Source organism: Temnothorax nylanderi, unplaced genomic scaffold (assembly GCF_030848795.1).
Source record: "Temnothorax nylanderi isolate EJ_2023f unplaced genomic scaffold, tnyl_v1.0 TNYL_tig0020_pilon, whole genome shotgun sequence".
Classification (NCBI taxonomy): domain Eukaryota; kingdom Metazoa; phylum Arthropoda; class Insecta; order Hymenoptera; family Formicidae; genus Temnothorax; species Temnothorax nylanderi.
In genome coordinates, this window is record NW_027249082.1 from 972,777 (window position 1) to 989,224 (window position 16,448).

A 16,448-nucleotide genomic window follows, 5' to 3' on the forward strand; every position below is an offset into this window, starting at 1 on the left:
TTACTCGACAATACGTTACGATACGTATAAAATCATAGCTGACACAATTTAATATCAATTTTCTGTAAAATAGAGATTACGAGAAATAAAGAAGCGTACGTGTCTTGCGGATTTATTAGCAAAAAGGAAAAAATGAACAACGTCAATTCGATCGAGAATGCTTTAAAATAGAAATATTTTTACGAACTTTTTTTTCTGATAGTTAATACATTACAATACATTACGATACGTAGAAAGTCATAACTGATACAATTTAATTTTCCGTAAAGAGATTATGAGAAATAAAGAAGCGTACGTACGGATAAATATAGAACGCGTATCGAATGCCGATGTTTTGACAAATCGCCCAATATCTCCCGGTGTCTGACATTTACGATATTTGCCGTCTGGTTACCGTCGATGGTAGAACTTCCGCTTCACCCTGTGGCTCGTCGATGCAAATATATGAGCGGCTTAGAAAGCTTTTTCGCTCTCTCGGCTCGGCTCGCTTGTTCCCTACGCGAAGAGTAAGTTCCGAAACTTTCCGTTGCATTTTGTAGAACAGAGTTACGTGACGTAACACGTTACGTTAGAATGCATTATATTGCCGGCTGCAGCATTAAAGTTGCTCTCGTCTCTTTCGACGTACGGCGTCGTAACATCTACGCTGCGCTGTAAGGCGAGACTTTCGTAAATTAATATCGTAAGAAGAAAGCACATCCTCCGTCCAGAGTATCTCGCTTCCTAGATATAAAACTATTATTACATCGAAAGGAGAAATATAAAAAGAGATGGAAAAGGTAATGTATAAAGATGCGTGAAACGTCGAAGTAGTTTTTTATTGTTTCATATTTATACACATAATAAGCATACGATTACATCCTATTAGGTACTATAGATCGTATATGTATAACTTAAACGTATACTTATATGTATATATATATATATATATATATCTATAATATCCAGCGTTTTGTACAATAAATAAAGACTCTAGAGCATTTTAAACATAACATCGCGCGTTCCCGCGCGACCATTGCGTCGAGTATACAATAATTCAATAACGAGCTCTCTAATATATCCCCCCTATTACACTTAAAATTATCGCGAGAACGCGAATTAGCGATGATTGTGGGCAGTTTTCACGATCGATATCACGAATATCTTGTCTTATCTCGAAGTCAAGATATATACAGACTACATCTTCGCAATAGATGTCACGATTTCATATATTTTTATTATTTCATCACGTCTCTTTCGCATAACATATCAATTAATTTAATTAATGGTAATTGTAGAGCGATGGACTATCAAGCGTCTTCAATTGTTTTAAATATGTGATAAAAGTCTTGAATTTACTTTTAATATTATCCAAGATGGAAAATTGTTGAAAATTAAATGCCCATCGCTATAAGCGTGACGCATTAACCCTTTGATTAGTCTGACGAAAGGAAGATAAATTAATAATCCCAGTTAGATTTGTCCATAAGCGATGCTGGGAACGGTAAAATTTGATTGCCCCAACGAACATGATTAAGCAATAAATTCCGGGCGAAAATTCACACGTTGAATCGTCGTCCAGTCTCGAGATTCGGATCTCGGGCTACGAGAGACGAATCCGGCGTCGGCAATAATCCTTCAATAAATGACGAGATATTGAAAAAGGTAATGACAGCCAGCGCGCGCGGATGTGAGAAATACGCGGTAGGGTCGTAACGGGAGTTACGGGATTCCCGTGTAATCGTCCGATAAATCCGCCGTATGCTCGGAAAGAAATATCGTGTTTAAGCTTAATTCGGAAGTGAGTGTGATAAAAATTGATGGCACGGCTCTCTCGAGTCTCGCGTGGTTAGCGCCGCCGCGCCGCGCCGCGGCCTCGTAAATTCTGCATAACGGAGCGACGTTACGTTACGGAAACAACGGTAACTCTCGGACCGCTCTCGAGCACGGGGATCGATAAGCCGGGCCTTCCTTCTCGAGCTATCGAGCTCCACCAGGCCTTAATCTCGTCCCATCGTGAGCTTTAATTGTTTACTCGTCCCCTTGCAGCACGCCGCCGCGACGTTATTGCACAATCGATATTAATTTACAGCAATCAGCGCGGCGGCGTCGGCCTTAATGATAATTTTCTCACGCGCGTCCGCAGCTTTTTTAAAATGTCTGTTTACATCGAAAGACGGACGTTTATAGATGATTATTTTACACTCTTATTTTCGTCATTATATTGTTAATGCATCCGCGAGTTGTCCGACATTGTTTTAAATAAATAATACAAATTATCAAGGTTGGTATTTTTTTATTTAATTGTCATCAATTAAATTACTTTTCGGATGCATTTTTGACAATTTTGCAGCTATCTAAATGAGACTTATCAAGCGCATCAGACTTTAAGGAATGTATTCGCGTAATCGTTACTAATAATGTTTCAATTTAATTAATTTAACTCGTCATTAATCACAATCACTTCGCATCTTGATATTAATTGATCGATAATTATTATATCATATCTTTACGGCATTATATATCTATATATAAATATGATTATTTTAACAACTACGTTATTTTATAATAGACTTTCTAGTAATAACGGCATCCCGATAATCAGTAATAAATTTACTTTATAGAGTTATATGTAAAACAATTAACAAAATAATAAATATAATTATTGTATTTTCGAGTAGCACTTTATGTTTCAAAGCGAAATAATTATCTCACGCTGGTTCAGTTATTATTCGCAGCTGGATTAAACTATTATTTTCCTTACACACATAATTCATATAATTCTACGATTGTATATCAATTTAGTAAATCGAGAAAGTAATGAAACTTAAGTGTTAACAATAAAATTTGTGTCGTACGCAAGGGAAATACGTATTTTAATTACGTTCGTATAGCTTATCGGATAACTGACGTTCTTAATCGTAGACGACTGTAGAGAAAACATTCGAGAATTGCAGATTGAATGTGAAATTGTCACGGTACATCGATATCCTCCTTCACACGATAGTTTGGTTCGATAGTTTAGACTTTAAACATTCGACAATTCGCTACACCTATCCATCCTCGCAGAATCAGCTTGACCGCTGACACCTATTGTCATTTTACATTCGCTAACATCCGGCAACATGTACGACATGCATTTCTGTCTATCGTGTCTCAAGTTCATATTGAAGAACGACGATCAGTTCGTTATTTTTTTTTCAGAGACACGAATCATACGACGTGATTATTTGCATCGATGCGATTGGAAACCGCATAAAGATTTTTTTCGAGAGTTAACCGCGGGCAGTATTTTATTCTGTAAAGCGTTTGAAGGGTGCAGAAAGAAAACGGCGATTCAACTAATCAAACATAGCACCCATTATTTTAGAGAATAAAATTCTGATCGTGGCTAAACTTTTTTTCTGAAAAAGATGATCACTTATATGCGGCTTGCAGTCGTATTGATTCATTTAAATTGAACACTTAGATCTTTCGCTTAAAATTACGAGCAAAGTTCCGAAAAGCGTATTTACCTCGAATTATTTTAAAGTCTATCGTAACGAAGAATAAAAAGTACACTGAGAAAAAAATGTTCTGGATTTTAGTAAATATTAGTTTGCATACAACTGCGACTCCATTTATTAAAATAAAGAAAATTTTCCTTTTTATTAGTAGAATTTTTTTCCTGGTGAATACACATATACTAATAAAAAGGAAAATTTTCTTTATTTTAATAAATAGAGTCACAGTTGTATGCAAACTAATATTTACTAAAATCCAGAACATTTTTTTCTTAGTGTATGTATTTATCTACTTGCTGGTGGAAATTTTATTTAATTTTCAAGATTGCAAGTTATAGATTAGCATTATAAAAACGAATAAATCGTTACAAAAAATTCTGCTTATTATTTTTTCGACAGAGATATCGCCAAATTCATTAGTAATTGAAGCAAAAATCTTTTCAGAACTTTAGCCAAAATTACAATTACTTATCGTAAATACGCGCAACGTTGGACCGGTCTCAAGCGATATCCGTGGATATCGACTTTTCGATAACGCGCGTGTAGAAATTCCGAAACGATACACCTTTCCTTTCGCTTTAAACATTAGAAACATTGAGAGATGTATAAAAATTCGACAGTCAAAGCTACTGATGGTCTTTATATATATATGTATTTTTTTTTAATTTTTTACCTCGAACGGGATATTAATTCGATAATCGCGCAAAAGACTCGATTGGTGCGGATTCTCGTTCCTCTCGAATCAGGCTGATAAATCAATAACTGCCGACGGTCTCTTGAAAAATGGAGGATTATCTATTTGCGTAGTCGTTTGAAAATTCCAGGCGCAAGTACGGAGATTTCGGTGATTTCGTTATGCGGCGCAGAGCGAAACAGGACGACGCCGACGTCGCGACGACGACGTCGCGACACTCGCGAGTTGTACGTGACCCGAACTAGGTGATACAGGGTGTCTTGAAAAAGACTTCACGAGCTTTTTTAGATTTATACAGTACTTACCCCACTCGGTGAAAAAATCTATTACGTTATGTCTCGAGATTGCAATATATATAGATGTATATAGAGAAACAAATACAAATAGTCTTTTGAAGCGTACGCGGAAAAGGAATGAAGTTGCTTCAATTAAACGTCGACGTCACGGGCTGCCACAAGCGTATGTAGTTAATTCAATTGGATATTATTGGACCAAATATATTTAAATTATTAAAACAATTATCTGATGTTTTTTTGTTCATTCATATTGATGTGCATCAATAAATTTTATCTCAATAACATTGATACTGTTGATACAAAAAATGATGCTGTTGATACAACATAATTTTTTTCCGTGTATCAATAATTTTTTGTATCGCATGATAAAGAAAGATTAAAATATTCTTATTAGAGAGATTTACTTTTCACGAAAGGAAAAATTAAAAGAAATTAAGGTTATAGTAGATCAATTGTCACTCAAATCTTTGCATAGGCAACTTTTATCGTAAGCCGCGGCCGTCTTATTGCTATTTTTGAAGACGGGACTGGGTCACGGTGACCGCTCACCACGGTCAACGTCAGCCTCATTCTTGAGAGCACCCCGTATACGGAAATCCCCGGAAGAGACGAGAGCGAATCTCAGGGGGAATTTCTTCTCGCGGAACGGCATTACCGCCAGTTCTGCAATCTACATGAGGTTGCTGCATCAGTGGAACTCGAAATCGTCGTGAGCATACCTCATTCTCCCTCTCTCTTCCTCTCTTTCTCTCTGTCTCTTCGTCTATTTGACGGAGACACGCAAGAATGCAGTCACCTCTTGGCCCCGCGCTCCCATTTCTCACTCCCCCTTCTCCCCCCATAATCCGCGTTCTTATCGGCGAGATGCGAGTCGGGCATCGAGATGTTCTCCACGATAAGGCAATTCGAGAGAACTTTTCTGATGGACAACTATCGGAGGAGGGGAACAGAGAGATAGAAAGAGAATGCTCGAACATCCCTCAGCCGTGGTCAAAGGGATGCCAAGAGGTGCGCCAAACGGGTGTGCGTCCCCTCAGTTATCGGAAAAGTATTTGCGGAAAATCCCCGGCGCGGTTCTCGCGCGAGAGATTTTGATGCTCCGTCACTCTTGCTCTCTCTCTCTCTCTCTTTCTCTATTACGGATTTCGTTGGGTTTTGCGCCATTAAGGAAAGGGGACCATGTATTTTCGCAACGGACGCAAAGTGATCTTAACAACTTTGCTGAAACTTCGGGAGTGCTCTTTTTTTCTCCTGGCTCTCACGACGAATCTACTCGTAGAAACTCGGATCCGCGTCGCAAAAAGTAATATTACGTACGAAAAGTAAAATAATTAGCTTAGAAATAATTATTTATCTAATACAGCTACAAATGCATTAAGTAGAAGTATTGAAATAGACTTTTCAATAAGAGCCGATGCAAAATCACCTCGTTTAGCGAATTCGTTGCAAGAAAGAATACGTTGGTATATAACTCGAGAAAACACCATGGAAAAAAATGAACCCCGCGATACACGCGCTTTGTTTGCGGTAAACTTTTTGCTCTCGTTACAAAGGGCCTTTGATTAAAAACCGTACGGAACGGCGAAGAGCGAGCTGTCCACAAGGGTCCACGGGAGTTGTCGGGACTATAAGGAGGAAGAAAAATCGTCTAATGGGTAATTCATTCTCGGCGAAGGAACAAACGACGGCGGACGTCGCTGAAAAATATTCGAGTGGCCGACGATCCGGGGGATCTACCAGTAAGGGGATAGGACAAAAGAAGCTCCTGCGTGGGAATCGCAGATCGCAGATGATATCGATGCTTTTCCTACGCTCGATCTTGCTGCGCGTCTCGCCGATTCGATCCCCTTAAAAGTCGTCCTCCGGAGCAACCGAATCACAAATCCCGTCGATGCGGTTCGTTCTTTCTGTGCGATTACCTGAGACCGGGAACGCCGCGGATCTAAATCGCAATTCCGTCTTCATGATGTTGATCGAGTATCCACGATGGCGTTAAGTTAATTGCGGAAGAAATCTTCGATGTCAATGATCGAGCGTCCGTCGCCGTGCGGTATAATTTTAACCCCTTGGATGCGACTCCCTCGTTTCGTTTAAAATTAGTTCGTGTATCGATTAATACACGCTAGAGAGGTGTGCTCGGATAAAAAAAGAATAATAGAATAGAGTTTATTAATTGCCTTGTGCGAAATTTAATTTTAGTTAAAAATTTTTTTAATTACTCTTGAACGCGTTTTATTAATATTAACGTGTGTAACGATCATATTTTATTTTGTATAACCGCATAAAAAATGGTTTTTTTATTTAATATTATTCGTTAAAAAGTTGTTAATTAAAATAACAGTTTATAATAATGTAGTGAGTATAAATAGTATAAATTTAGGAAAAGAGATATTGGTTCTGTAATTAAAAATTCTTCCATGAGAACTTAAGTTATACAGAAAGTTACGATGCGTAACTAACGTAACGTCGAGCTCTGTCGACGGATTTCCGTAACCCAGCGTAATGTTCTATTACACGCGCAGCAGCATCCAAAGTGTTAGCATAATCGCGTTAATTAGTCTGAGACGGAGAGACACAGTCGGGGCGCGATCTGGCGATCTGGGCGTCTCGAGATCGATCGATCGTCCGTTTAATTTCACTACTGCCAGGATCTGAAGAGAACGCTCGACGATAGGAGGCCGACGAGGGTCGCCCAGGCGACGAGATCGAGCGCGCCCCGCCTGGATCTCGCGCCGCCATTCACGCAAGTCTCGCGGATGCTGACGATCTTCAGGCCGCGGCGTGCCAGGAGATTGTGAACTCCTCGTTTGTCGCTCTTCTGCAGAGTGTGCTCGCGTGACAGTAAGAGGGAGTAGAGCTGATTGTTGGGATTCCGGGAGCAGAAAGTCAACACCATGTCCGAGGCGACGGCCTTCATTACGTGCACGTTGCCGGTGAACTGCATGTATTTCTGCTCCGTTAAGGTACCTGCAAATTAAATCAGCAACTGGGTTAAAAGAAGCAACGTGACGCAATACGCAAGATGAGGGTGAAAGAAAGGAGGGAATGAGGGTGAGAGAGAGAGAGAGAGAGAGAGAGAGAGAGAGAGAGAGAGAGAGAGAGAGAGAGGCCTCCCTATCGAATTTCCTGCCCCGGCTTTTCGCGTCAGCTTCCGTCCGCTGCACGAAGTAGAATCTCTTGTACAAACGGAACTGTCGCGACTGCAGAAATAAATGTCTGTCGACGACAAGTCTATTTTTATGAAGTAGTTTTATCTTTACGTGGAATGCTCTTGAGTGAAATAGGAAGAAGGGTACGGGCCGTACGGGGTAAAAGCAGGGTCATTTTGTACTCACGGATTTTTGTTTCACGTGAAAATAACTTGTCGTGATATGAAAGATAAAAACTGGCGAAATTCGAGCTCCCAATTTGGAGATTATTTAAAGAGTCTAAAGATAATATAAATATTCTTAACGATTTTTAAACGAGAATTCTGAGATGTGTCCGAAAAAATCTGGTAATTCAGTTGGTAATCCGATAAATTTCACACGCATGTATTAATGGCGAGAATGATAGATGAGGCTTTTGGGTTCACTTTTTAAAATGGACATCTAAGATATTGTCAAGATAGGAAAGCGCGACAATAAAGAAGGATCGAGCAAGTAGCGAAAGCTTGACTTTCCAATTTCCTGTCTCTACTGATACGACGAAGAGGCGAAACATTATATACCTACAATGCTGTAGTCCTACATATAATGTAATTCATGTATATTACACGTAAATCTGTACGTGTGTGCATATAAAAAGCATCTGGATGCTTCGTCTCTTTTTTGGAAAAATTTTACATAGAAGGAAAAATATTTCTACGAGGTAGTTTATTCAGTGTATTAGTAGAAACGCAAACAGAATGTGATAAAACTACATTACGATGTTGCCTTTTTGCTTCGCATAAAATTTTTCCAAACAAGATAGGGTACATAAATATTTTTCCATATACTGCACGCATGTGTACCGTACTATGCCAACGATATTAAAAACTTATTATGCTTTCAAGCTTTAAAGAAAATTATGATCTTGCGTGATACGCTCCACATATGAAAGTGTTGTACAAAATTGATATATGGTATACTATAAGTTTTCAAATTTAGTTAATCTTCTTATAGTATTCGGGAAGTGATTAAGTAGCTCGGGTAATGAGTACGAGCATTGCGAAGCAATAAAAAGGCTGATGCGAGTAGTACGAAATTGCAAAGAAACCAAAGTGTTTCCTTTAGAAACTTCCACAGTGAGTAACAAATAGCAGCGCAATACCATTGTATTTAGTATCATTTATCACGGTCTTGGCACTTTTATCTGAACACGTTTAATGGACTAAGTCGGGGCTTTGACAAATGTAAGTTTCAACCACTTCACCGGACCCTGAGATATAAACTCCAACCTGTGCAATGTTTAATCTGCAAAAATGTTTGATCTAAGTGAATTGACCGGGATAAACCGCGGTTGGTGTCTCACACACCTAAATGTTACCATTTACTTTATGTAAGCGATACTTTCATCGTTTCGCAAAAAATTCAGAGTCACGTTTTTATCACGCATTATTCTTCATGTCCTGCAGTTAACGGATATTTTAGCATTTAATCAAGTTAATTGGGCCATTTGCGAATACAATACTTATAATCAGAATTATAATGATTTGATTACGATCTCACTTGTTGGCGCAGTTCAGACGGATTCGATGATCATTCGTGACGACGCGAAATACACGGTTGCGAAATGGAAATACGCAATATTACGGCTCATTACGTAGTTGAGAACGCACTTAACGTTATGAAGGGAAATATACGGAGACGAGACGGCAAGCACGTGTACAATCTATATGCGCAATGTGCAACGACCATAAACGATGCACATGCATTCCACATTTTGCAGGATCATCGCGCGATGTCGGAAATATTTCACTCTGGAGATACCACTTTAATACCGGCATTTAGAAGCACCCGTTACGTTTCCAACTAAACTTATGTACAGAGAGGAGTGACCGATCTACTTCTGAGGGAGCTATCGTTTTAATTTTTAATGTGACTTTTATAAATCTTTGATAATTCGAAAAAATTTTTAAAGTAAAAATGTCGAAAAAATCCCGTCATGTTACGCGACTTTCCAATTTTCTTATATTCTTATATTCTTACGCTTCTCAGAAACATATATATAATATATATAATATACATATAATATTTTACACTCGTCACTCGTAATTGAAGTTGACCAAAACGTCGTTAAACAACGACGTCGGTTCACGTAGATATGTGACATATCGATCATTGCCGCAAAACATTGCCATACCCTGACAATTCATTGAAATGACGATTCACTGAAACGGTTGCGATTGACATTTACTGCGACTGGATTGTTCCGGCTATTAAGCAAAGGGACGTGAATAGCGCGCAGGCAACGAAATTGAAAGCGCGTCGCGATACTCATAATTACATCGTGATAGCAATTAGATGTTTACTTACTCGCGACGCGTCCTTCCCAATCGCGTTGAAGTCACGAATTATATTAAAACGACATGGTAATTGCAACGCGCACAACTAATTGCATATGCCGCGTATATGCCGGCAATGTCATCGCCGTAATCGCTTCAGTCGATATACATTGTCCTGATCAGTATTCAAATTCGTTCCCTAGCGCGACACTATCATTACATTTTGCTAACTATTATGTATATCGCTGCTCTAAATTGAGCGGTTGAGCGATGGATTGCAATTTACTTCTCTCCACGCGCATGTAAACAATTATAAATTAACAGCTAAACGGTACACCTTCCGATAAATGAGCAATCGTATATTAACAAGCAAACCAATTAAGCGATTAGCCTAATAATTACATTCCTCTCCCTCCGTCTTTCCCTCTCCCCCTTATCGCAATATTATAACGTCTACTGCAAATGTTTGTAGTTCTCGATTAATTTTCAGTAAAGGAATATTTAAAAAAAATTAAATTAATTTCAATTAAATTTTATTTTGTTTAAATTGAATTAAATTTTAATCTTTGCAATCTTATCTCTGGATTATAGCACTTTTACGTATGCACCTTCTCATCTCTAGCGTAACTTTTAAGAAAAGGGCAACGCTGGCCGTTTGCGAGTTTGAAAACTAGGTCGGTCGTACAAGGATAAGAGGTCTTTATCTTCTCTGGAAAGTTGTTGCAGTCGCGCTTAGATCTTGGGCAGGCAGCACTTACATCCATGTATTAGTCTCTCAAGGGTCTCTTCATCGTCTCGTCAAGCGTCGCGTCCAGTAGCCGCGAAGTATGTTGCACGAGAATTATGAATTCCATCGCGAAAAACTGCCCCCTCCGATCTTCGTTTTTAGCGCCTAAAGTACGACAGCTGCAACTCTGATGAGATTCCCGGCCGAAGTCGGGGGGAAGTTAAATTTGGCGAGAGGAAGATGTCGGAGAAAAGTTTTCATTTCGCCGTCGTCTATAAAACGGTAAAAACATTCTCACGAGCGAATCTTCGCGCAGTCCTAGTCCTTCCGGCTCAAGGACCGGCTAATGCACGAAATTGATTTAACTTTCTGTAATAAAGTCGCTATATATATATATGTTTCGCCGACGAAAAAGTGGCCGTTGATCGTGCGTGTTTCTCTTTCTCGCTTTAAGGAAAACAGCGCGAAATGCAGCATGTTTTTCGGTTCTTTTGTGTAATTAAACGCGCACGCGCTCGTTTATGTGTGTGTATATGCGAATTTAATTTCAGCCAGCAAGATATTCAAGACACGTGCAATTTCAAAATTTTGCATGAGCTAAAATTATATTTTGAATTATTAAAAACCCGTTATTTGTCGGAGAGATACTCGATATTATTTTTTATTTTTCATCCGGCACGTTGTCTCCAAATTTAATTAACCAGATGGTAAATTTAATTGTTCAAATCACGGTTTATATACAACCGTGGTTCACATATATGTATACGTATATGTATGTTTAGCGATTTTCATATTTATGCATGGAAAATAATCAATTGTCGCATTCGTACATGCAAATGTACCGAAATATATTTTATCGTCTCTCACTCTCTCCTCTTTCTCTCTCTCTCTCTCTCTTTCTCTCTGATATAGAAAGATATTCCTCAGGAATTCTATTACGCCGGAATTTATCTTGTGCTTCGATATTGAAATACTAGGTCAAAATTGGATTTAAGAGAACTTTCTGTACAAAATGTCAAAATTAAAAAATCCTCTTCAGTAATTTAATAGAAATGCATTCTTGTTTGAAAGAGATTATAACACTTCCTTTATAAAGAAGGTTTACGATCAATTGAATTTTCACTAATGAAGAATCAATTTTAAATTGATCAGGGAAGAGATTTTTAATATACGCAGGGGACAAATATGTTAAAAAATTTATTAAAAAATTATTATATATAAAAGTTTATTGAACTTAACACATACACTAGCGAATTAAAGCGAGATAAAGGAATCGATTTTAATAATGATTTTTATTTTATTTTATTAGAACATCTTTATCATTCTGGATTGTAAATGACGCATATTTATCATTTTTAGCTCCAAAACAGATAACTTGTATAATTTTTCCGCGTTAAAGATACGTGAAAGTCGTTCATTTTAGAGAGACATCATTTTCCTGAATGAAGATTCATTCGCGAGAGGATTAATTTGAGAGCGAACTCGCTAACTGTCCCAGCGACTCCACAAACAATGTCCGTGCATCAATCGGGTATATATACTCTTGCAGTTTCACGATGCGGTATATTATCCCCGGCAGTTCAGATCGTTTTCGGTTTTCGGATTAGTATACTCCGGCAGGCAGGCTGGCTGAAACGAAATCCCGGAGAGACCTCAATCCGCATTACGTTCCGCGTCTGCTCCATTATACGGGATCCCGTATTTGCTGTTGGCCGATAGCGAAGAATAGCGTCGGACAAGCCATTCGGCAGAGTGGTTGCCCGAGGGAGGAGGAAAGAGAAGGAAAGAAAGAAGAACTTGCAGAGTCGGCCGGAAAGAAATTAGAAAGAGCAGATGGCCGTGCGACTTTTGAAAAATTATTTTCCGCGTCGACGAGCGCTTTTTCCTCGAAGGAGCGCCTCGCGACGAATTCTCCGCGTTCCCCGTCATTCTCCGACAGTCGGCAGTCGTAATTGGATGCCTCGACTTCGTTGGCTTACGACGGCTGAATCCCATCCCGGCTCGACTGACGGTTAACCGATAATCACACGGACGATTCCACGAATTCATTAAGATCGTTAGTCGGCGCGTCTTGGGATTTTAATTGCCGCTGGCGAATCGTGTTCTGGCGAATTACATTGATACGCGATTGTTCGTTCTGTCTGGGGAGTATTATCTTGTTTGATATCTCGTTTACGTTCTTCCTTATCCGAATATCTTGTACAGATAACAAGTACATCAAATCCCTTAACTCAGTCCAAATAATCGGCATTTTCTTGTAGTACACTGTTAAATGATTTTATCAACTTCAATTCGGCCAGAAAGGATCGTACAGATTCGCGGCATAATATGGTAACAAATCATTAGCGATCGTTTCTGACATAGAAACATTACCTTCGTATTTTCATTTGGATCAATGAACTTTTTAATCTGTGCTTTTAATCCGCCAATGGACGCAAACATAATAAAGAGGTTGGAGTTCAAGAAAGTATCCAACGAGCCAAACAGTTTCGTTGAACCAATTTAATCTCGTATCTTTCCTCTTTTCGAGATCTTTATCCCTACTACCATCAGTCAGCCCAAATGTCGAACGAGTGCAATAACTCGTTTTCTATTTTTTATTTCCACTAGTCTGCTGTATAACCATTAATCTATTGCAATATCTTTATCATAATATCGTTACTTTATTTTATTTCGGTTTTCATTTTCCAATAATGTATTGAAAACGCATCGGTTCTCTTGTCCGGTTTATTTTATAACTGTTTTAATTAATTTCCTTTTATTATTATAATAATTGCCAATTAACTTTTAATAAAAGAGACCAGAATTGATCAAGAAATCTTTACATAAAAAGAAACACGCTCTTCATTTTAAATACAAAGTCTCTTTTAACTTACACAACATATTGTCTCAGAGTCTTTTTTTCCGTTTGTTCCGTATTTAAAGCTTCTCTTGAGGTTCGCGATGCAAATCTTGTCGAGGAATAAATTCTAATTGATTCTTCCACGATGGAGAGACGCCCGTTCATTGCGAGTGTTTGTCTTCGTTTGACGATCCATTCAAAGCGCGTATCTATCTTAAGAGCCGCCAACCTAATGGCATGTTCCTAATGCCGACGCAACTTTAGGCGCGATCAACCCGGCCGAATCGTTAATCCAATTTACCCTCTGCGAGGAGTTGCCCCGAAACTTTCAACCACTCGTCGGGCAAGCGCGGCGTGATCGGTTATTCGGACTGGCTTATGATAATCACCCTCGAAAGAACTTCCAACTCCACGCCGAAGTTCGCGCACTGATGGATATATCTGTTTCCCCTGTCGCTCCTCGTTATGGAAACGGAGAAGCTTTTCCCACGCGAAACGAAAATTGTAATCACATCTTGTTTATCAACGAAATTGTATTTTTAATTCTGATTACTTATCTTTTAATCCTCTTATATTAATTTCTCTTTCGGTACTTATATTTAAAGAGGACGTCATCTGATTGTTATTTCTAAACTTCTTATTAAAAAAAGTAACATTCTAATGGATAAATAATTCGAATTTATTATCGAGTCAACTATGTATTTCTTTGGAAATTTCATTACACGCAATGGGTCGATAAAATCCGGAGCACGCAAGAGGAGGTGAATTACGAGAAAGGAATAATAATGCGAGACACGCAAAAGCGCAACACGTTTTCGTCATAATTTGAGATAAATTGAAAAATTCCGACGAAAGCAGAGTTTTAATTTTATCTAGTCGCGAAAGGTTATTCGAGGCATAATAAAGTTGTGGATCATACGTCAAAATTGTTGCGCGTTTCGCGGAGATTGTCCATCTTTCTTTTTTTGCAATTTTGAAGAGTCCTTCGCTGCTCCATTTCTTCGCTTCTAAAGAGACACTCGGGAGAAGATCGATTGGACGAAACGCTGCTCAAGAATGATTGAAAAATTAAGACTTCCAGTTTATCACGAAAGGTTTCTTAATTCGGCTAACTGTGTAACATGGAAAATCAATCGCAATGAGGGCCGTAACTCGTCTTATAATTGGAATGGTCGGGATATTTTCAAACTCATCGAGAAAACCGGAATGCTGAGAGATTCGATTAAGATATAAAGAGTAAAGCCCACCCATACACCCATCGATTTCGATCGATTTGTTCAAAAGAAGTTATAACCTGAAACTCGTATTACTCTAATTCCGCCAGATGTTACCAATCACAAGCCTCATTTTGTGCAATTACTCCTTACGCAAATATGTTTTTGATCAGATTCTAGTTTACAAGGCTCATTGCGTGGATGTCAAATGTGCAATACAAACGCATTAATTTGCACACCAATGATAATTAATGCATCCGGTTTCAATATTAATTTACGTATTCTAACCGGGAATAGCCATCGTCTACTTGTTAATTAAATCGCAACGTTGCATTATTGAATGTGTTCGCAATTAGATGCTGTTTAATACCATAATGAAAGCCATTTAATGAAACGAAGTTTTCGCATTTTATTATCATCGATAATAAATTTATATTTCAAATCGGAAAAGTATATGTAAGCATAGGGTATAGCGTATAAATGACGGAGTCAAAATAACGTGGAGTAACTAATTGAAATTTAGTCGGTCGCGTAGAAATAAACAAATCTCTTTACCGTTCTGCGAGGTCATGGTTCGCCATAATCCCTTTCTTCTGTGGACATCTGGTATCCGGAAAGTATATTCCACGTTTCCGGACTCCTCAGTCCACAATAGTCTCAACGAGGCGTGATCTATCGGCCTCAACTTCACGATCGGACACGAGTCAACGACGTACGAGCTGCTCATTGGCTTCGTGGGGTCCATCCTGTGTTCCAGAACTTCCACGACGTACCATTTGCCCATTATCTGTAACGAAATGTTTTTCGTAGAATCGACCTGAAGGATCGGTTGAGCAAGTAGAACATGCTAAGCGCTGAGTAGATAAAAAGACATTCCTTCGATATCTTTCCGCAAACATGATTTCCCCTTAAGCTTCAATTTCTAAGATACTCGAGGTATATTAAAAAGTTGCAAAGAAAAAAAAAGATAAATTCCTGGTTCGGGGAAAATTGGTTCTAGACCGGTCAAAGAGATTGCAGACGGGGGTAAAGTGCGGGAACACTAAGTGTGTGCGCGGGGGAGTCGACTTGGAGAGTAACTCGGCAACTTCAGCGAAAGGTATATAGATAATTCCGTGAGAAGCTTAAAGCAAATTACGGGCGATTTATTGGCCGCGTAACCGTTAGCGATTAAGTCCGTGGAAATAATATCGTCGAGGGCCGAATCCCGATCGGCATAATGCGCTCGGGAATTTTTTTTTCAGTTCGATCGTTCCGATTTTTTACCTCCGTGAAATCTTGCTCTAATCGGATTGCGCCGCGCAATCCTAAAGCTCGCTTAATAGTAATCCGTACATTTATTCGCCGGGTTTATCTTTTATTATCCGGTGTGTCGATCGATGCGCGACATTTTGCTTCGCCGACCTCACGGTAAACAACGCGGCGGGGAATCTTAAATAGAACATTATGTAATAGTTGCGAGCACCGTCGAGGGAATAAAGAGTTCGTCGATCTTATTTGTAGTGACGTTAACTGATGTGTGTTCAGAGAAGCTATAAGGATTAAAAAGAATTAGCCTCAACAAAATGTCGAGATAATCAAAACGAAAGCCGATCTCGGTCACACAGCAACAGCGTCGAATAGCGCCAGACTACAAAATCGGTCGCAAGGTATATCCCGTGAAAGCTAATCTTGACAATCCTCCTCACGTAACGCAGCTATTTTGTAAAGAAACTCGATCTTTAGAGAG

At 39.0% G+C, this 16,448-nt stretch overlaps 1 protein-coding gene across 1 annotated transcript in view; it reads right to left on the bottom strand.

Moving 5' to 3' along the window:
• Window positions 1-799: 799 nt before the first annotated feature.
• Window positions 800-16,448, bottom strand: part of LOC139769168 (uncharacterized) — a 63,870-nt gene continuing 48,221 nt past the window's right edge. The window contains exons 2-3 of the mRNA XM_071700017.1: window positions 15,275-15,506; window positions 800-7,439 (exon numbers count right to left, since the gene is read on the bottom strand). Of these exons, the coding sequence (XP_071556118.1) occupies window positions 7,111-7,439; window positions 15,275-15,506 (561 nt within the window). The 3' untranslated portion in view covers window positions 800-7,110. The remainder of the gene's footprint in view (window positions 7,440-15,274; window positions 15,507-16,448) is intronic.